Below are 23,816 nucleotides of genomic sequence, written 5' to 3'. Positions count from 1 at the left end.
ATAGACCTACTAATATTTAAGTTATCACAAGGAAACTAAGTATTTACGACAACAGCAGCACCATACCATTACATGACCATAAAGTTTTTGTGGTTGTATAAAAACAAGATAACTTTCATCAACCACAACCTGTTTCATAATAGTTTAAGTATCACAGTTTTCTTTTAAGTTGAATTGAAAGAAATCAAATAATTTTGTCATGTTTAATGGACTCACTTGTACAAGTTCTTTGATCATTTTCTAAGAATTTTCCCACAGGACAGCTACAGTTGAAACTACCAGCATTATTTGTACATGTAGATTTGTCAGAGCAAAGATTCGAGCTGTCATCTGAACATTCATTGATATCTGAAATGGAAGGTTTAAGATGAAATATTTCAGAGAAGAGCAACTGCTGCCATATATGATTACATTCCTTCAAGCATGAATGCATAGAATGTTCAAACCTTTCTATAAAATTTCATAAAAATTCATTGAAATGTGTAGGTGTAGCTGTATTTTCAACTGATGCATGGATGAATGAACAGACAGAGAGATTCCTATATACCACACAAACATTGTTTGCAGGGTTAACAAGCAATATATTTTGAGTCATTTATTTTCTTTAAAATTATGACATCTGGCTTTTATGACTTTTACAATCATTTGTACATCTACTTATTTTGCTTCAGTTTTTGTATTAAAATAAATGATTTTATGTTAGTTTCATTCTGTCTATGAGGTGTTTATTCAAAATCTCAATGAAGTAATAGCAGCATGTAATTGAGGTTCCTTGTCAGGATAATGAGGATACCTTGAAGTCAAAATTAAAAAAATAGGTAATCTTATACCTTTACAAGTTTGTCCATCCTCCTGTAACTGGTATCCTGCCTCACAATAACACTCAGCAGAATTACCATTGAGTTTACAAGCATAACTACAGGTCAAGTTACCAAAACTGGCGCAAGGATTAGAAACTACAATTCAATAAATAAAGGAATATATTAGATAAACAAATCAATGTAAGAGAAATCTTATCTCATATGTTTATGGCATTATATACCTTGTTGCATTAGAACCAAACATGAAATTGCATGCATTGATGTGATAGGCATGCTCCCACTTGTACAGAAAGTTGAAATCAGAGAGCAACCAAAATCATGTACAACATATGCCCCATCTACATGAAGCAACAAACCAAATATGAAATCAATCCAAATATTGGAAGCCAAGTTTTTTTTTTTGACAAAAATTTTCTCTATCAATCAATATACTGGAAATGGTAAAGTCCAATGAAACAGGAAGTTTATATTGAACAGCACCAAAAATAACTTTGAATCTATTCCCCATCTATATAAAGCCATACACCAAATTTGAATTAAATCTTTTGGTAGCTGAAATCATTGCAGCAAATTTGGATGGATGTAAGGACAGATATACAGGAAGGGTGATTCTAATATACCACCAACTTATTGAGTGAGGGCACAATATTCAGGTAATTGGTAATTCAAGTGCTCACAAAAACATTTCATATTAAATTTCCAAGGTAGATAACTCATAATATTAGGAGGAAATAATTTTTTTTTTTCATTTCTCAGAGAGTGACAATAGCTGTAAAGAAATGTTGGCACAAGAATACTCACGAGGTGTAACAGACATATATAAATGTACACACAGACATCGTATTTTTAAGTCCAACTGATGCAACAAACTGGTGTAAAAAGGTTCTGAGGAAGAAAATTCCACTTCATATTTACCTTTAGTACATGTTCTTCGATCAGCATTGAGTTCAAACCCAAAGAAACATTTACAGTTGAAGCTTCCTACTGTATTGACACATTCTTGTTGACAGTTGTGAGTTCCAGTTGTACACTCGTTCACATCTTAAAATAAAATCATTAATATAAACTATTTTTTCCTTCTACCCTATCTGTATGATGATATAATCATCACCTGTAATTATTTCCAGGACCAAAACAAACAATAGTAATACACTAACAACAGTCAAACTTCGGTAGCTCAAACTCAAAGGGACCATTGTAATGTGTTCAGGTTATCGGGAATTCGAGAAATTGAAGTTCATAGATTTCCGGATTTTTTTCTTTGCCGGTCCAAGTCCAACTAGTTGGATATTTTTTATTTGCTTTTGAAAGGATATGTTGATTTGTTGGCATTAAAATGCTGGGTTTGCTTTTAAAAACTTTCTGAGTTCAAGTTCTCTGGTCAGTAGTTTGTTGACATTAAATTTTCTTTCATGCTTTCATCATGCCAACATTCTCGAATTTCAATCAGTACTGTTACTTTAAAACTAACTAATTAATCATTACATAAATATTACCTACGATTAACTAAAATGACACTTTGATTATTGATATGGTTTCAGTTTTTCACACCTTTAATCAACATGTCGTTGACAAATTCGAGTCAGCCAGGGTTATTCTCTAAGATTTATATTACCAAACAAACTGACTAGTCAGTTCGAGTGTTTGAGTAATCCAATGTTATTTAGGTTGATTACATAGGATAAAAGTTTGGTACTTTGAATTGTGTTCGAGAAATCCCAGGAGTGTTCAAAAATTGTAAGTTTACCTTCACATTCATATGAATTTTTTTGTTGGTATCCAGTGTTACATCTACATGTATATCCACCTCCAGTGTTGCTACAAGTAGATGTAGTTGTAGAACAGTTGTTTGAAGTAGGACTATTGCATTCATTTATATCTGAAGTAAACAAACACAGCATATATCAACATGTCCGATTATTTCTCTACCAGTGTTCTCTCTTACTGTCAGGTTTTTCAATGAACATTTAAGGTACAACTAGTAGAATTTGCATTTGTTCTAATCCCTGATAACCAACATATTTTAATGCAAAAAACAATAACTTACAGTAAAATTCTAACAAAAAGTTTAATATCCATGAATTACACAACAAAATCTTTTATCCCAACAAAATAAACTATTATTTAACAACACATCCTGGATCTTTAGAGTTACAATGTTTACACTTAGTTCTAACCTATAGCAAAAGATTCCGAACTAAGACTAGGAATTCCTATCTTACAGTTTTGAAAAACTACTTAGACATACATAGCATTCTATATTACCAGAACATGGCACTTTGTTATCATCTGACACTTTCTCATATCCAGCATTAGTACATGAACATTCATAACCACCATTAGTGTTGGTACAAGTCTTGTCGTTTCCACAGATACCAGGTGAAGTAGTACATTCATCAACATCCTGATCACAGTTATGTCCTGTCCAGGCATTATTACAAACACAACCTCGACTTGGATCACATCGTATGGCACCAGGTCCACAGGAGCATGTCTGAGCACAGTTTTCTCCATAATAAGGACTTTCACAAGCTATAACAGACAAACAAGCATATTGTATACCTATAACAGAAGGGACATTGTAAATTATACTTATCATAGCATTAGACAGTCTCCACACAAATCTTGTAAGATATTCTTAAAGAGACTATTAACATACATTTTTTGTTTAATGAAATACACCAGAATTGCCACTATTACCATTTAAATTACATGTCTTTTACTGGTATGTAAATCAGTATCAATAAGACTAACAAATCTTTCTTTTCTATGAATTCGTAAAAACAACAACTACACGTTGACTGGTCACACTTAAACAATGGGATATGCAAGGTTCTGCCATTGTCTTTGTTCAGCAATCTTAGTCATTTTCTTAACAAAATATTAATTACTATTTCCCCGATTGGTGGCTTCCAATAGTGAATCTAAACTTGCAAGGAAAACACACACACACACACACACACACACACACATACATGTATATATATATATATATATATATATATATATATATATATAGGTATAGAGAAGTAGGAAGAGCCAAAGTGTTGTATACTTGATACTTGCAGCAACTGTGTATACATGTATCATAACTAAAAAAACATTGCAGGATTATTTTTTGCTCAAAATAAAATAATATATATCAGTATAAATTCCCATACCTGTACAGGTGGTGCCATCAGCTGTCAATTTGTACCCAGTAAAACAGGAACATGTATAACTTCCTTCTGAATCAGTACAGTTCTGTGTACATACATTCTGATCACATTCATTGATATCTGAAGTAAACATAATTTTACATTATTATAGCGCAGGCAGCAAGAAGTGTCTCATCCTATTGCAATCAAAATATTTCATTTTTCAATATTAATATGGATAAAGTATGCACAGTTAATTTAAAATCAGTTTAACAGTTGAATCCAGAGTGTACCCAACTTCAGAAAGTTATTGAATGAAGGCAATTGGGAAGGATGACAATAATAAGTGAACTAAACTATGTCTATATTTTCATGGATAATGGACAGCATGATCATTATATACCCTCCATTTTTTCAACCAATTATAGATTTACCTGAGACACCATATAACAGTCAATAATAGCTATAACAAACTTACTGCTACAGCTGCCATTATTTTCAACTTGATAACCCTTGTTACAAATACAATTCCATGTACCCTCAGTAGAAGTAGTGTTATCACAGCCATAGGAACATGTCAAATTCTGTAACTGGCAAACATCAGTTATGGCTAGAATACAAATAAGTACAATGATGAATAACCAAAGATCAGTCATGCTTTAATTTGACCTTGAGGCCAAAGTTCATGATCAAATTTCAAAAAACTATGAAATATGCCACATTGTTTGAATTTTGTACCCTCATTATATGTAACAAAAATGGTATGCAACATACATTCTATTTTCTGAGCAGATCTTCCATTACACCAAGTCTCAAAAGCATTCAGCCCTACACCAAAAGACAAAAATATTACAATCAAGACACAATTTGTTATGGACAGACTGGTCAAAAAAGAACATCAGCCTTTATAAAATTCGATCGAACAGTTTATAAAAATAGTACCACATATAGATAGATAGACAGACTCTCTTATAACCCCTAAAAATATTTCCATAAACCTGCAACTTATACTGGTGAGAATATATCAAAGCATTCCATTTTTTATGTGAGTAGGGACAGTAACGAAATTCGTATATGCAATTCACACAACATTCAAAGCACTCTTTTTAAGTTTACTACAGATTTGGTTTAGTGATTCTTTTTAAATTATCTTGAAACTAAAAGTGTGACATACCAGCAGAGTGATAACCCAGCAATGGAACAGACATGACTTCCAAGCAATGTCTTAAAACGTGTATATGTATTCACTTATCAACTTACTTTGGTTACATGTTTTACCATCAGGCAACAATTCAAAACCAAATACACAGCTACATGTAAAACTCCCATTAGTGTTGGCACAGTTCTGATCACAGCCACTTGTTCTCTCTGTACACTCATCTATATCTGTAAATATATTAATAAAAATATAGACATACAAATTTTAAAGATTAATGTAAAGATATGTTTAGACAATTGGAACTTCTAGGAGATTACCCAAAATATACTATTGTAATCTGTAAAGTACCAGTACTGGATTTTGAAAGAATGAATTTGTAATAATGTATCATTTTAGATAAAACAAAAAACATACTATGATCAAACACACAGAGAAAACACTCCCTTTTTTGAATGAGAATCATCAAAATTCTTAAAGCAGTTTGAGAGTTGTGCTAACTGACTTACAGACATGGACAGTGATAATTTCTAGTCCATGGCTTGGTAGGGTCCACCGTGCACCCCTACTCATCAACTTCATACTGATTTTCAGGTATCTTTATACCTCCCACTCAATTTGGCACTAAAATATTCTTGGATTCTTTCTCAGTATAAGTCTCTATTTGTATCTCATTGAGTAAATATCAAGAATTTTGTGCCTCAACTGTTCAAGCATCTTAGTTTTCCTGGGACAATGGTTGTAAAGAAACTAAATACATATAGGTATTATCAAGTAGCATAATGTTTCAGCTTTAAAATGGTACCAAAAAAGTTTTGGTAACACTTAGGATTTTAGAGAAAAATGAACAAAATGGCAAATTTTCAATGTCAAAACCCCTAGAGTATTTGTGCTTCAATTAAAAATGAATTACTTGATAAATTCTATTTGGTTTTGTCAAAAAATGTTAATTTTTAGCATAACATCCATGTAGAAAAAGATATGTTGGGTACTAGTATTTTATCTATAATTGATTTCAACACTTGTACAAGGGGTTTTTATAAAGAAAGGGAAGTTTTGGAATTTCATATTTTCTATCGTATTTCACCTATTTCAAGTGCATTTTTTTCGCATACCCTATTTTAAATAACTTTTTGTATATTTAAACACATTTATGTAGCATCATAGCTTCCTAATGAGCCAAGGCAATGCATGATTTAACCTATTCCAGGCCAATTAGGCCAAAGAATTTTACTCCATACCCGTGAAAAATAACAATTTGTATGTGGAAGGTTAACATTTTTTAAAGAGTGTGGGTATATGTGTGTCAATCATTTATCGTACAGTCCCTGACATGATCCGCGCAACGATTTGACAGATCAATGACCACTGACTGATCGATATTCGATGATGTATTATGTAATTATGTGTAAAATTTACAAAGAAAACACTGGAATCCATAAAACATATTGACCACACAGTGGTCACATGATGCGATCACTGATTTAATGGATCAGTGTGACGGATCAATTACTGATCAGAAACTGATTGGTGATCAATAACCAATCTCAATTTGTGTTGCATGGATCAGTTCAGGTACTGTAGTTGCTTACTGAAAACCTTATATGTTACAAAATAATGATAGCAATCAAAATTTTGTTAAAACTGCGATATTTTAAATGAAAACTATACAATTTATGCGCTAAAACGTGTGATAATGTGTTAATTCATAACTTTCCCTTGATATTTGTCGTTTTGAGATAGATAAAGCATATTTGCTAGACAATATGACTGATGCATGAAGACCTCCAATAATAAATAGACATTGTGTACAGTGTGTGTACCCTATAAGGAATCGCTTTCTTTCACATTTGGGGATTTCAGTGGGTTGAGGTAATATTCTTTTGAGGTTAAGGTTTTTTGTATGGGTAGAAGTGGCAATTTTTCACCTACTTGGATTTTGAAAAGTTAAGTATTAAATACTTGGGCTCATGAGAAAGTTAATATCTTATATAATTATGTAATGAAATTGATTTATGGTCAGCTGTCAATTATACTGTTATCAATTGTGTTCAAAACCAGACAAATTATATGACACTTTTATCAGCAAAATACACCAATTCTTTGGTATGGTCAACAATTTGTAAATACCCCCTTGGCATTAAATAACTGATCCAGTCATATGGTTAAGTCATGTGACCTGGGCATATAAAACTTGTTGCAATCTGTAATTCGCTCTCTCATGGATCTGGTAGTCACAGAGCTTAGACGAAAGTCTCGCATAGCGGTCAACATCGTCTAAATTGCAATATAATGTTTATTGTGTTGTATTAAGGATACTTGTAAAAAGAAGTAGTATTAAGTATTAAGTAGTCTTTTGGTGAGAGTCTCACGATAGGGGATAGAAATTGTCTAGATACCATTAAGGTAATTGTGTTTTATAAGGATTATGTAAAAATAGAGTTACATATGATATTTTGCTCATTTTGTTTCAATAAATGTTGTACTGAGTAACTAGTTAAACATACTCAGTGAGAAGTTTCTATTAAGGGTTGAGATCATGGATCCAGAAACGACCAACAAATTTTGCAAATTACTAACGACAATTTTCCAATGTTGGACATAATAAAATTGTCAACCCTTATTAATCAAAGTCTGTGTGGTTTTATTAGTGTATAAACATCCTGTCTACCAGTCTCCTAAATGTTGTACTGAGTAACTCATTGAACATACTCAGTGGGAAGTTTCTATTAAGGGTCTAGGTAAATCCTATTGAGTTGATTTTGATTTATTTAGATAAATTTTGAGTATAGAGAATAGATATATCATTATGTTTAATATAAATACGTTTTACTGTTCTGACGTCGAGGACAGTTTAACTTAAGTGAATGAAGATCCCTAAAAGAACCCATTAAGAAATTTAGAAATGAGAAACAATATGTTTAATATAAGTGCTCAATACACGTGACAATTGTATTTTAAAATACAAAAATTTGTTTGAGGTACAGTATTTGAAAACAATTTCCAATAAATGGTGAATTGGAAGAAAATATGAAATTAGAAAAGTTTAAATATTTATCATCTGAGCTCATTTGAAAACTAAGACAATATATAAATGAACTGCATCACATAAAGGTTTGTTTAAACCATGGTATTCTGAAAAAAAAAGTTACAATACCAGTTGAGAAATTCTGAAATTCTGAAAATTCTCTTATCAAAATTTTGAAGTAGTTGAAAAAATATGCATATTTTAGGGCTTGAATTGATCATACATGTTGGGTACATCATTATCTTCATTATGAATGCCTAAAATAGGAGTTTTACAGTGTCGGTATGCTGTGAAGGAGAATTCTGTTTGATACTGAGACTAGTTTTTTAGGGGTAGGGGTAATATTTTAAACATTTTTTGAAAATTCTTTCTTGAAAAATAGTTTATCATACTCAAGTATAAAATTAAATTAGCTAATGAATGATACCATATCTGAGATGTTTTAGTACAGCAAAATCTTGGAAAGTTGAATTAAAATCGAAAATCTCATTTTTTTTCATTTTTTTATGATTTCTGAAAGAGTAATCAAGGAACCAATGTTATAGCGGTAATCAAAAGAATGTAATCCAGGGACAAAGACCAGACATAGACAACAGACATACACAACAAAAACATAGACCACGAAAATTGCCACAAGACTTCAAAAGAACCCCAGAAGTATTTAAAAGTGATGATACTACAAAAAATACCTTAATATGTTATTTTTACTGAAGCATAAATACTCTAGGGGTTTTTACACTGAAAAATTTGTCAACTTACGTGATTTTTCAGTGGGGTTATATTTTTTTATTTTCCCCCAAAACCACATTATTGAAATCATTGTAAAGCATTGGGTTATATGTTGATACCAATATATGTCAATTCACTTACTTGTTTTAGAAAGGAGAAAGTTTGGAGAATGAAAAAACATGAAAATTGTGTTTTTTTCCTCCACGAGGTATAAACAGTAATGAATGAAATACATAAAAAATGCTTCAGTTTATTTTCTTGGCAACAAAACTAATCCTCACGGTAATAGCAGATATAAAATAAGCAGAAACATCATATTTTGGTTAATGAGTTTGGGGTGATAGGGTTATCTAATCCCACGAACTAACCACTCAGTGCTACTTACCTTGGCATACAGCCCCTAGTTTTCTGAAACAACTCAGACGAGGACAGGTATAACTACCTTAAGTGTTACTTACCCTGAAATACTGCTCCTTCTTTACTAAAGCCGCTCCGACATGGACAGGTATAACTTCCTTCAGTATTACTAAACTTCGCATACATCTCCTACAGTTCTGAAGCCAATCAGACATGGACAGGTATCACTTCCCTCAGTATTACTAACCTTGGCATACTGCTCCTACTTTTCTGAAGCCAATCAGACATGGACAGGTACAACTATCCTACTTACCTGAAGGCACTCACGCATAGACAGGAAATTCTTTTGAAACATATTACTTACCTTAGCATACTGCTCCTACTGTTCTAAAGTCACTCAATCATGGAAGATAAAACTTCCCTTAGTACGACTGTCCTTGGGATACTGCTCCTATTATTCTAAAATACATTAAGACATGGACAGGTAAAACTTCTCTCAGTGTAACTTACCTTAGAATACTGCTCCTACTGTTATGAAGCCAATCAAACATGGAGAGGTAACACTTTCCTCAGTATTACTTACCTTGGCATACTGCTCCTACTTTTTTAAAGCCACTCAGACATGGATAGGTATACTTTCCTTCAGTGTTGCTTACCTTGGCATATAGCTCCTATTGTTTTGAAGCCATTCAGACATGGACAGGTAACACTTTCCTCAGTATTACCTACCTCGGCACACTGCTCCTACTTTTCTGAAGCCAATCAAACATGGACAGATATCACTTCATCCAGTGTTACTCACCTTGGCACACATCTCCTACTTACCTGAAGCCACTCACACAAGGACAGAAAATTCTTTTGAAACGTATTATTTACCATGGCATACTGCTCATTCTTAAATTAAGCCAATCAGACATGGACAGGTACAACTTCCCTCAGTATTACTTACCTTGGCATACTGCTCATTCTTAAATTAAGCCAATCGGACATGGACAGGTACAACGTCCCTCAGTATTATTTACCATGGCATACTGCTCATTCTTAAATTAAGCCAATCAGACATGGACAGGTACAACTTCCCTCAGTATTATTTACCATGGCATACTGCTCATTCTTAACTTAAGCCAATCAGACATGGACATGTATAACATCCCTCAGTATTACTTACCTTGGCATACTGCTCCTACTTTTCTGAAGCCACTCAGACAAGGACAGGTATAACTTCCTTCGGTATTACTACAGTTGCTGTTAGCTGGACAGTTGTTCATTGTTACATTTGAACACTCATTTATATCTGCAAAAACATGCTGATTTTTAATGAATTGAAATGATACAACAGTTTTGTTTATATTAATCATACTGAAATTTAGTCATATATTCACTAATGTTTCTCTTTTTTATTGTATTGGCAGTTGTATGTAATCAAGGAAATACTTATTTATGAAAAATATAAATTTTTCGCTTCATAAATATTTTGCTGTGATTTATTTTCCTACCTTCACATTTTTCATCAGGAGTTATACTGTAACCAGACGGACAGTCAGAACAGTTGTAGGACCTGTTAAACTGAAGTTGTTGGTCTGGTGTAAGGTCAGTACAGTTACGTCCCAAAGCACATGGATCATCAGCACAACCATCAAAGTCTACATCACAGTCATCACCTAGTGAAATATATCTTAGTACTATCATTACACTAAAGACAACATAGTCACATCCATTATACATATATAGATGTAAATGATTGCTTTGAAAAATTTTATTTACATTATTTTTTTTAAGTTAACATTTCAGAATATCACATAATGCCTCTCCTCATTAAAGGGAACCAAGATTCTAGTGGAAATCAAACAAATGTGATCAGGGACAAAAGCTAGACATGGAAAACAGACAAACACAACAAAGAACATATAATAAATAAAACAATACATACAAAGTAACAAAAGTAAATGAGCAACTCGGACTCCACCAAAAACTGGGAACATGGACCAGGTGTACTGGTAAGGTAAGCATCCTCTGCTTTTCTAGAAACACCAGCTGAGTTGCTCATAAAATGTCAAGTCCAGGGTAGACTAAAGAGGACAGGAAAACTATGACACATTGAACAAATTAGTTTTCAACTTACCTAAGTATCGAACATTTCAGTCGCATGAAAATTAAGCTGTGTAGCCAACATATAGCAGTCACATGACATCTTACCTACCTATCCAACATTATAACAATCACATGAGAATTTACCAATGTATCCAACTTTACATGCAGTCACATGACAACTAACCTGTATATCCAACATTACAGTCACATGATGCTATCACGAAGTTAGGATTGGTTTCATTCCTCAATACTTCATAGTTACACGTCCCGTTACCATTACATCCACTACACATTTTTATTTCAACTTCTATAGATTCTGCAGTGAGTCCTTTGTCATCTCGAGTGGTGACACTGTTGCAGAAAAAAATATTCTATAAACCAATGATTTAAGAGACATACATGTATTTCAGATATTGAAAATTTAAGTGAATACGACAAGATAAAAATAAGTGTTATACCATTAACATGTAGGAAGTTGATTCTTTGCCTTTTGGATGGGGTTAGGAGTAACCAATTTTTATAAAGAACTTCATTTGTATATATGTACCAAGTTTGGTCTAATACTACGAATGATTTTTAGTGTTCACACATACAATATAGTCCAGTTTTTATAAATTTTGACCTGAAACTAATTGCAACTGAAGATACTTTGAATCTAATCAGCAGGAATATATCCTAAATATCCAATAAAAAATGACAAAAAAATCATAAGTTCACTTTCAAATTTTTCTACACTTTTGTAATGTTTTTTTCAAATAATTTCTTCATCTGCATGTTCAAAAAGATATCTAGATGGACTATTTAGCTTCCTTATGTTGATGCAGCATTACATGTCACTACCTATGGTAATTAAATCACCATCTTGTATTTTGAATTAAATAACAAAAAATATCACAGAAAATGTGTTAATTTTGAAATATACAGTGCAACTTGTAAACCTAACCCTGAACAATCCAAAACCTGTCTAAACCAGATTCTTCTTGATTTGTCCCTTTGTATCAATTTTAATGTATTTTAACCTGGGTAAACCAAACTTTTTTCTAAACTGAACAACCCTAAAAGTCCGAAAGGGATTTGGTTTAGACAGGTTTCATTGTACATGTATGTTACAAATCTGAAAAAAATATATCTCTGTCTACTGTAATATATTTATACTGCAACTGTTTTATTGGAACAGTCAAAATGCATTGACCGTATATTTACAAGTGATACTAGGATTACTGACCAAATATGACTTTCTATTGTGATGTAACAAACGTTACACTGTTTTTAAGTTTGCCAGGATATTTGTCGCCTGCTTCGAATGGAAAAAAAACATTGGTTTTCTTGCTAAAATTGCCATTTTTCTTTAGATTTTCTTTTGTTGCAATATAAAGATAATAACAGTATGCTGACTTGACAAAAACTTTGATGTGCAAATTCTGCTCTAACTAATGCAAACGCCTGGTACAGCCTTGCATTTTCCTGCGATTCTAAGCCTCATCCTTATCTCAAGTTGGGGCACTGTTATTGTCTATAGATCTACTTGGTTAAAAGATTTTTTAAAAGTACTAATAGTGTTTAAGTTTTACTGCTATTATTTTAAATTGATTATAAAGCTAATTCATTTATTTTACTCTTTACTGAAGAAAAGTGTGATTTTTTTTACAATTAACTTGTTCAATAGCTCTTTTCATTCTTTTGTTACAGTCATGTGTATCAAACATCAAGACCACCTGTTAAAACCTAAGATATCAGACTTACAGAATATTTTCTGCATTGAGATTGGATGGTGTCCATGTTAGAGTGAGATTCCCTGTGTTATTATCAGCTGTAACTCCTGAGCTTGGTTGATTTATAATATCATATACAAATGAATTGCTATCATCTGATCCAAAATAGTTCAGTGTAACTGGACTTCCGACTACAGCTTCAATGCTTCCATCACCTCCAATAGAAGGAGCTTCATTCTCTGTGAAAAAAATAAATTGCATGTCACTGGCAAAGGGTGAATTAGTAATAAATAGGTCTCAAAATCAGTCATATATAATAGTGGAATAAAGGCAGGCTCAGTTCAACATGAAGTTGCACATACTATTGTGCTAGGTACACGTTCAGTCGTGCAGGCAGTTGATATTGGACAGCAACCAAAATTGTTTACAACAATTGCTACATCTATATACAGCCACATTCAAAATTCAGAATCTATCTAGAGGTGATATATATAGACTTTAAGCCTGATATCCAATCAATTTCCTCTTACTGAATAAAATATGTTGAAAACAGAATCAATCTGTCTAACTGAAGATGAAATTTTTGACAAAAATTTTCTGAATCATTCAATACAGTGAAAAAAGGGTAAGTCTTGCAAAATAGACAATTAATATCAGAAAGCAAGCAAAATTGCTCATAACTTATGATCAATCTATACAAAGAAACATACTAAATTTGAAATCAATCTGTCCAGTGGGAGCTGAAATTTATGTGATTAGAATATGGATGGGCAGAATGATGGATGGATAGACAAGGTTATTCCAATACACACTGATTGAGTGGTAGTATAAAATGCATATATAACAAGAAAGACGCAATGTGGGAGTGAGGCATTTTACCATATTCTTCCGTGTATTACCTGCATCCGTGTATTCCGCACACCCCCTTCTTGGCAAGGGAGATCCACAAAATAAATGTAGTTCCCGTGTAAAACGCACAATGGTAAGCAAGAAAAAATCCCCAGCAGAAGATCACATTGAGATGAAAGGATTCCGGTAAATTCCCTAAAATGCGTGTCCTTTCATCATCAATGTTTTACATAAAAGTATTTTTATATGTTTCCCTGCGTGTACAAGCGATCTATTAATTAAAATACAGCTATGTATTTCATCCATTGAACAAGTCAGCTAAAAAGTACATTTCTGTTCGTATGCAACTCATGTATTTGACTAAAATACTGGCATCAAGTCCAACAGTTTATAAAAGAGATGTTTTTCTATCATTTCATAATCAATAATATAACCAAAAATGGCAGTTCAACAAAACATGACGTTAATATTGGACAGCAACCAAATTAACTAACAGCATATAATTCATCTATATAAAGTCACACACTAAATTTGAAATCAATTCATACATACAAAGATAAGATAATTGTGATAAAATTTAGACTTTAGATGGAAATTCAGAATTATGGACTTATGGACAGAATAAACAATATACATGTATAGATAGAATGACAGACAGACAAAGTGGTTTCAATGTAACTCATTTTAAGCATCAATAGAACATTCAGTTTTATTGACCCTTTGAATGTTCATAACCACTTACTTAGCTGTTCAGTTTCAGCATCAGCCTCAGTATTTGTGGACTGAGTGTCTTCAGCAAAGGACTGGTCCCCTGTTGCCAGATAATCAAAAATACATGCTTTGTACTGATCACTCCTTCCACCACACACAGAGTAGGCCTGATCTAATGTAGTTTGGTTAAATTCATCAATGAATAATGGAACAAAGTCTGGATGGCTGTAGTCAGACCATGATTTACCATCATCATAGGTAAACAATGAAGTCAGCGCAGTTGTTGCCCCTATAACAGTGTAAATTGAAACGGTTTTAAGTCAAGTAAAATATAAAACTTGCTAATTGATTGTGTATAATAACTCTGGAAAAAACTTCTATTTGTGGGGTACAAATTTGCATGGTTTTCATAGAGCCATCAAATCAATAATTCAAGTTCTGAACCAAATATTAAGTGTACATTGCTAAGGATACCCAAATTCAAAACTGTACAAACTAACAATTGTTTAAGAAACCACCAATTTTAATACCCAAAAATAAAAAAGAAACATTTTACAGAATATTTGAATAGCATGCAAACTTTCAATTAAAAAATAAGATAATTCATGTATACCAAAAATGCATGTATAGTTTTGAGAGGCAGTTCCAATTAAAATCAATATTACTGCTATAATTTCAAGACAAAGACCAACATTTTTAATAATCCTGTTTCAACTCATATGAGTCAAACTACATGCATTTTAATATTCAAACAGTTTGCCAAACTAGACTAAATTTTCTACTTCATTGAAACTTCAAGTCATTCGAATCAATACAACAGCATGACAAGTTCACATCAATTAGGTTACAAACTCACATCTTTGACCAAAATTGATATAAATTTTCCTCTCAGTGTCAACATCACTGTCTGGGAGCTGAGTACCATCAGGTAAAATAAACTCATTTGTTTTGTTATCATCAAAGTTTCCCATAAGTCCTTGCACCATTCCTTTAAATGAGGTTGGAATAGAGGCTGACAATGTTAACTGTCTTGTTTTTACTTGGATGGTTAATTGGATACCTGAAAGTAAGAGTTGAGGAGGTATTCATCCTGAAATTCATAATGAGAACTCTTTAGGGAATCCCTTTTACCTTCTGTGTGATCTGTGTACCGTGAAAGTTCTATTAGGGGTACAATATTTTCATGGTTTTCGTGCGTACGCCAACAACAAAATTTGGTTCCCAACAAAAAAAGATCCCCATTGATGCGTATAGTGAAAACCCCAAAACCACAAATTTAAGAATCCATGACCTTGTGTTTCTTTCCATATCAATGAATATTAGTTTCCACAAATTAAAGTACTTTCATAGTAAATGGAGCTCTTAAAACATTACTCTATCACAAAAAGGCCCCTATTCTATCAAGTACTGGTACACATAAATGTACACTTTTTCTAAGTAAATGTAATTTGAACTGTATGACCTTACAAAAAGATATACCTCCTTGATATAACTTATTTAATACTTGACTTAATTCCTTTTCCTGAGCTGACAATAGGGTCATGAAATACTATACATGACAAACAAAGCTGAGAATAGGGTCATGAAATACTATACATGACAAACAATTAATTTAAACAACCAAACATTTGCAAACATCTAACAACAGAAATGAATTTCTTATGATACCCATGCAACCTTTATATAAAATCTTATCAAAATCCATTGAACAATAGTTGTACTTTCATACAAGCTAATACACGTAAATGTCATGCAAGATTTCTTACATAATGCACAAATATATTTGAATTTTCTTGAACATCAACTGAAAAATTTAGGAGTTGTGTAATCTACACAGCAAACATTGCCACATATAATAATCATATTGCTACATTATGATAATATGCATATGAAGATATAATTGTCATGTGTAAATATTACCTTGCCAACATATGCTGATCATATATTTGTAAAAATATGTTTATTTTGTCATTATCATGCAATAATAATATGTAAACTAAGGCATATGTTAATCATGTCATGCTCAATCATATGATAATTATGACAACAGTCTCCAATGAGCCTAAATTGCTCACCTGGTTATTGTTTCTCTTTCCAGGCAATAAATCTAAGATGGAGCTGTCAGACAACTTATCAGATTAACACAAAAAATGGGACCATAAATAGATCTCATCTTGCTGTACACTTTTACTCCAGTCAGAATTTGGCTAAACCTATCGGTTTTGGAGATATATTTTATTTTTAGGAACAGTGGCCATATTTGGTACCAGTTGGGGTAATAGTGTCAGAGAAGAAGAGTTTTGAAAAATTGTTAATAACGACAGATGACGACAACGGACGCCAAGTGATGGCAATAGCTCACATGGCCTTCAGCTGTGAAATTCACAAGTTATACATTTTGAAACACCCTTACCAGAAGAAAAGGCAGCCGTAAGAGTGAAGTTTTCCTTCCGCTTGAGAACTAAACCACTTAAGTACTCAGTAAAGTTTGTAGATATATCATAGAATCTTGCAGTGAAGTCTTGTCCATTACCAAATACTGACATACCTGTAAAAAAAGAGTTCCTTCAACTGCTATCAAACAAAATAAAATATTACAACTTAAAAAATAATTCTCCCATTCATAACAGAATGGTGAATCACCAATAAAATTTGCACAGATTCTTTTTGTTTATCTACCTTATCGATAAATTACAGTCAGCAGAATTCTAGACCAAATAGTGACATTCCTGAAATTTCAGACGTAAGGACTCCAGCTGCTCTTCCATGAAAGCAATATTTTTCTATTCATTCAAAAAGTAATGTCAAAATTCCAAAGCCAAGTATATCAAAATCTAATTCTATATGAATGAAAGGTCTCTTGAAGTGTATTTGTACTTTTAAATTCTTAAATTGACCAGCCTATTATTTGAAATTTTCTTATTTATGTTAATTAATTTAAATTCATTTTAAAACATATACTATGAGTCATACTATGATCTTTCCCATTTTCCTTAAATACATACACTAAGATAAAAGAAAATTCCCCAATTTAACCTATGGATATTAACTTACTTTTTAGATCACTTGTTAGTTCTACTTGCAGAGTGGAATTTTCTCCTTCCTTAGCAGCAAATGCACTGAAAACTGTTGCATTAATTATCTTTGTTTCATTACCAGTCACAGAAGTGGCTAAACTTGTCCTGGCCTGAACTTCAAAAGTGGCATTGTCTATCTTCATCAATGTATATTCTCCCCAACCATTAAATGTGTATTTGTAGCCATCCAGGGTATCAATATGTGGATCACCAAATATAAACACTACAAATCAAAAAACAGAATACAGTGACATTGGAATTACTACGGATATCTACCCTTTTTAATTTTGGTTCAATTTTCTTGGAGTAGTTTTGTGAAGAAATATATCTTATTACCTAAAGATTCAAGGTTTTTCTAATACCAGTGTTTGTTAATTTATGATAAAAAATATCACAATACAATAACAAGTCATAAAATAGAATAAATTAAGCAATATCATTTTTTTTTTACAATTTCACTTGTGAAAACATTGACTAAGTTTCTATCAATCAAAAACGTATCATAAATGGGCAAAAAACACTTCAAATTTATCTATTTTACCTTATTTTTGGTATCAAACTGATACTATTGAAAAACTGTCCTCGTAATAAAATAAACCGTCAAAACTGGCATAAAATTACATCTCTAAAGATTCTGCCATAGCTTACAAAAATTTAATTATGAATAATTTATATGATAAAAATTATACAGAAAATTTAAACTGATTTTAATTTATGCCAAACATAAAATGCTTACACAAAAGGATGATAGTTGACAGCCTGGCGTCTGTCACAGAGTAGTTGGGCTCTTGTTGAATTTCTGTGATTTTGTTCATATTAGAGCATTTACGGGAAATTTGAGAAATATCAGAATGATCAAAAATTGTACTCACAAATTCCGAATGGTGTTACTCTATAGCATATTCCAGTTGGACGAACACTATAATACAGACTACAACGGTCAGATTTATAACAACAGTTCTCCTTAGGAACAACATTATCACTGTAGTATTTGACAGGATCTGTTCTGGGGTTGGCTGAGACCATACTACCAGCAGCAGGCCTACCTCTCATAAAAAATCCATAGAATGGATGGTAGCAACATATCTATAGAAGAGGTTTAATGAAAAGATAACATAAGTCAAAAACATATGTTCAAAATATAAATATGCATGTGAATGGACTACAGATATGTGAGCAGTAGGCCTACCTCTCATAAAAAATCCCCATATAGGGTGGTAGCAACAAACCTACGAAAAATGCATAAAGAAGAAATTAATATGTATGAATGATATTTGTATTCAAAAATTGATTATAAAGAGACTTCTTTAAAGTGACCACAAAAGAAAAAAAAATATAATAAAGAGAGTCTGGGCCATTTTTGCTGCATATAAACCTTTTGCATTGAAAGTTTAATTATGATTGTTCATAATTAGTAGAAATATTGAGTAAAACACATGTGCATTAGGTATGTGAAGAGAATAATAGATAATTTCAAAGAAGTTGATGTTGCTCAAGTCTGAAATCAAATCACATGATACTGCATACTTATATGAAGTTTCAGCCAAAATATCATAGTTGCAGAGAAAACAGTTAGGAAGGTTTTGAACTAAAATCATATACATGTAACCAAAATATCAAGATCATTAAACAGGAAGCTGATGTTGCTCAAGTCTGACAATCAAGTCCCATGATATGGAACTCCCATATAAAGCTTCTTGCACTATGTATGAAGTAGTTATGATTAATTGTAACTGTAACAAAAGTGTGTTGAAGCAAGGATGAACAGATACAGACACCATGATCACTTAATTTTATGTATACTTCAAATTAGGGGGTATATTTACTAAATCATTGGAATAAAGTGGTTTCAAAACTGGAAGAAAAGTACAATTATTTTTCATATTTGTCTTAGTATGAAAAACAACTGTTTAATTGTGCTACTTTGTAAGTGTTGGGAATTTTTTAATAATAAAGTAGGTGGGGGTATAATAAGGAACTTATTGTTGTACATGTAGTATTTGGATATTAAATTTTAAAAAAAAAGAACTATTAAATTACAACCTAGCAAATTGTGGCCCCTGTAATCTGAATAATTTTTCATTACTCAACTCTCAAGGAAAAAAAATCCCATAAAGAGTTGTCCTTCTACTTTGACCTATCTAATAGTTTTGCATGCCTGGTCATAATAGTTGTTTCATCAATTAAAGGTTGCCACCTGTAATCAGTTTCAAAGAAAACGCGAAGATCACATAAAGTGACCACATCAGCCATGCTATCCTAACTGAAGAAGTTAACTGGATAACTATTAATTTTTTAAATCAATATCTCTCACAGTTTTTGAAAGATATTTGAAATTGAGAACTTAATTATCAAGCCTATTTTTAAAACATTAGTAAAGATGATGGCCATGTTTTGCCGAAAATCAGCATGATTGTTGAACTTTTAAAAATGAATACTGTAAAGATGCTGTTGACTAAATTTCATAACCATTCAAGTGCTGGGTAGTTTCAGAGAGTAAATTATGGATGATAGATTACAGATGCAAACAATTGCAAGGTGATTGCAAAAGCTCACATCCACGACTACAGAGAAAATAGCAAATTCTCCTTTGTTTTGTCAAGTTAATTACAATAAGAAAAAGGAGGTTATCCGAAATCAGATGAAACTTACATGACTAGGGATAAAGCCACCAAAATCATTATTAACATAACAGTCTCCATAACTATCTGTATCTACAGGTTGGAATCTTCCGTCAAAGAACAGCATGAACTTATTACATGGACAAATTGAATGAAAGCTGAATACACCATTCCATAATCTATTCATGGTATTATCAGCTATGTTCTTCCAGTACCAACGAAGACATAAAGCTGATGGTGAAGGATTAGGTGATCCTTTGTGTAATGTCATGAAATATATTCCTTTGGAAGCTGCAAAACATATTGATATAAACTTTATATACAGCAACAGAAATAGTGGCAGAGATATCACAAGAACACAATATGGAATTTTTCTAGTGAATGTATCTTCATTTGACGTCTCAAATATATCCAAGACAAAGGAAAATCAGATGTAGACCATGGATAACTTACATGTTCAATGTAACCCCCTCCACCCCATATTAAAACATCAACAACTGTAAGTTCAACCCTTGACCTTTGATCTTGAGAGATAATCGAAAGGACTTTAGATCTTTTAAAGGTTTAGGTAACTGTCAAATTCCATCAAAAGATATTGTTTAAGAATTGATGGCAGATGAGTATACAAAAAAAACATTTTGCAAGGCAATAAGTGGTTGTTTACCCTCTGAAATTACTTTTTTCAATAATGTTACAAGAAAGGAATCATAATAGACTGTAATCTTCAGTTTGAGGCTCTTGTGTAAGCACATATTGTGAAAAGAAGACCGTAACTAAACATACCACTTTCATAAAAGCACAAATTATCTTGTCAATATCTCAAAACATAATGACAAGATGTAGGGTAGGCCAATTTCATCTGATGGATCAAGTTCAAACTTAAAGATAATGGAAGGATGGTCAAACAACAGCATTACTTGTTCCATCATTGCATCTTTCTTGAAACGAGAATGATAATGTTTGAATAGAACATCACAATTACACCTAATACCATATAAACAGTTATACATACTATACTTACAATCAAATGTATTGCCTTGAAGTTGTGATATTCTAAACGCAGCATCTGTGTATGAAAATATACTAGACTGGGAATCCCCTCCCCCAGCATGACCAATGGCAACCTTCCTTCCATGTGGAGGGAATAAAATGTTAACATCACTATAGAATGTATAAGCAAATGTTTTCCCACCATCTGTTGCCAGTACAAACTGGAATTGGACTGTATCCTGTAAGAAATCAAAGCTTGTTTTTGCGTTCAGAAATAAATGTCTGCAACCCCCTTGTTCCATAACATGAAGCTAAGGTAATGAAAATATGTTGAATTATTTATATCAAAAACTAAGCTTCAATAATATCTACGAGTAATCAAGGGGACCAAGGTTATAGTCGAAATCAAACATATGTAATCCAGGGACAAAGACCAGACATAGAAAACAGACATACACAATAAGCTTTTCTAGAAACACCTGCTGAGTTTTTAATAAAAATTCAAGTCCGGGGTAGACGAAAGGGGAAAGAAAAACCTGACACGTTGAAAAAATCAGTTTTCATGGCGCAGATGGATACAACATAGCAATCCATGAGTTCATGATGACGACCATAAAACTTCTGTAGTGATGACTTTAATCTTGTAGCACAATAACCCTATTCCAGAAGCCTATTTGTTAGAATTCTAGCGCCATACAAAAAGTCTGCGTGGTTACGGCAAGCTCTGGCATACTGTGCGAGTTGTGATATGAACACTCTATACGCAGGTGCTGAAGGGATGTTGCCAAAGATGAAAGGAAAGTTGCCAACTCTGAATGAAAAGTCATCACGTGTGTTGTAAATTTTGGTCAATATTTTTCCTTTACCATCGATATCTAAGTGTAGGTCAAGATATGAGGCTGACCTCGCAGAGTCTGTAGTGTCCTTTATCTCAAGTTTTTTGGGTTAGATGCGATGTATCAAATCCCCGAAATTATGATTGTCTATATAGCAGAAAGATTTAAGGATCTAGCTAAACAATATTCTTTCTTTAGGATCAGATCAGCTATGAAGTCAGCCTCTTACGAGTGAAGGAATAGGGCAGCAAGTAGAGAAGCACAATTTGTTCCCATTGGAATGCCGACCGTTTATTGAAAAAACGCGTCCACCACACTGGACAAATATGTTATTGATTAAAAATTCCAGCATTTTGTAAACATCCTCCTCTGTATATATGGAAGATGATTTTGAATTATTTTTTTTACAAAGTATGAGGAATCTCTACCAAGAACTATATATTTGTATCTAGGTGTACCATTCTTTGGAAAAACAACGATGTACAATGTTTTTAAGAATGGCGACACTAGTGCATTTCACGCATGAGGAAAAAATATACATTTGTTTTTATATCTAATAGCTTTTGAGATATTATTGAAATAATAACTTTAACCCTATGTTCTATTAATAGAAATGATGGCCATGTTTTGTGACAGCTCAATAATCCATACAAAATTTTTGTACAGCCTACACTATGGAACATTTATGCCAACATTAACTAAAACTTGTCTAGCAGTTTTAGAGTAGAATGCATTTGAAGAAATGCTATAAGATGGTGATGAAGACGAAGCCAAGTGAAAGCATTAGCCCATCTTGGTCTAAGTATTCATTTCAATAAAGGTAAACTAAATAAAAAAAATACGATAGAAGGCAAGATGTTTCATTCCTTATTGTAAAATAATGGAAATTGCAGAAGTAACACGCTTTCTGATTGGATAACAAATTTTGTTGATTATTACAAATTTTGTAAAAGACTGTGACAACTTTTTCCAACAATTTACTTGTTGAATTTTGATACTAAAATTAAATCATAAGGAATTACTGTTATATTTTTTTGGTCTATGAAGAAATAACCTTAATCACATGGTGCATACAAAATAATCTGACTAGTAGTTATTCCTTAACGATCCGTTTTTTAGATGGTGACGTCCCCTTTGCACCATCATTTGGTGTTTACTTATCACAACTGGTTTGACCTGGTCGTATTTTTAACAATGTTTAGGATTTTAATGAAAGAAATCTTTATATAACCAAGAAACTACTTTATTGATCAAGGTACATGTAGCTCATAATAACATTCAAAACATTTGTTCTACTGATACTCATTCTCAAATACAGATGTACTTGTAAACAATTAATACGTGTGAGTATCTCCCACCCCATATTCTATGGTAATATTCTTCACAAAGCACTCACCCAATAAGTAGACTAAGCCATTATATTGGTCAATTCATAAGAGATTTAGTTATGATATTGTTGTCAAATCATTAAAGATACATATTAAAACTTTGTGGTATTAACATTGACCCGATGAAAGGGTCTTTACATAGAAATAAACACACTATATTTTAAGGCAGTGTTTGGCATGACATGGTTTGTGTCCTTATTGTATGACTTATGGTGTACCGTGGTTTTCCATCCCGCAAGGGAATAATTGGGATTGATATTACATATGATGAGGACATAACTTTTGTAGGTTTTAACTGGTCCGGAGCTAGTAC

At 32.5% G+C, this 23,816-nt stretch overlaps 1 protein-coding gene across 1 annotated transcript in view; it reads right to left on the bottom strand.

The window, feature by feature from the left end:
• The window catches only part of LOC148611775 (uncharacterized), a 94,474-nt gene that overhangs the window by 38,791 nt on the left and 31,867 nt on the right, over positions 1-23,816 (bottom strand). The window contains 19 exon segments of the mRNA XM_088595324.1: positions 217-348; positions 831-956; positions 1,737-1,862; positions 2,569-2,700; positions 3,087-3,353; positions 3,983-4,099; positions 4,437-4,568; positions 5,219-5,344; positions 10,397-10,522; positions 10,725-10,889; positions 11,504-11,670; positions 13,063-13,270; positions 14,623-14,880; positions 15,448-15,651; positions 17,005-17,139; positions 17,646-17,891; positions 18,541-18,754; positions 20,321-20,580; positions 21,311-21,518. Coding sequence (XP_088451450.1) covers positions 217-348; positions 831-956; positions 1,737-1,862; positions 2,569-2,700; positions 3,087-3,353; positions 3,983-4,099; positions 4,437-4,568; positions 5,219-5,344; positions 10,397-10,522; positions 10,725-10,889; positions 11,504-11,670; positions 13,063-13,270; positions 14,623-14,880; positions 15,448-15,651; positions 17,005-17,139; positions 17,646-17,891; positions 18,541-18,754; positions 20,321-20,580; positions 21,311-21,518 — 3,349 coding nt within the window.

Source organism: Perna viridis, chromosome 7 (assembly GCF_037379345.1).
Source record: "Perna viridis isolate PV_CMFRI_1.1 ecotype Kerala chromosome 7, ASM3737934v1, whole genome shotgun sequence".
Taxonomy (NCBI): domain Eukaryota; kingdom Metazoa; phylum Mollusca; class Bivalvia; order Mytilida; family Mytilidae; genus Perna; species Perna viridis.
This window is presented reverse-complemented; position numbering and strand designations above follow the sequence as displayed.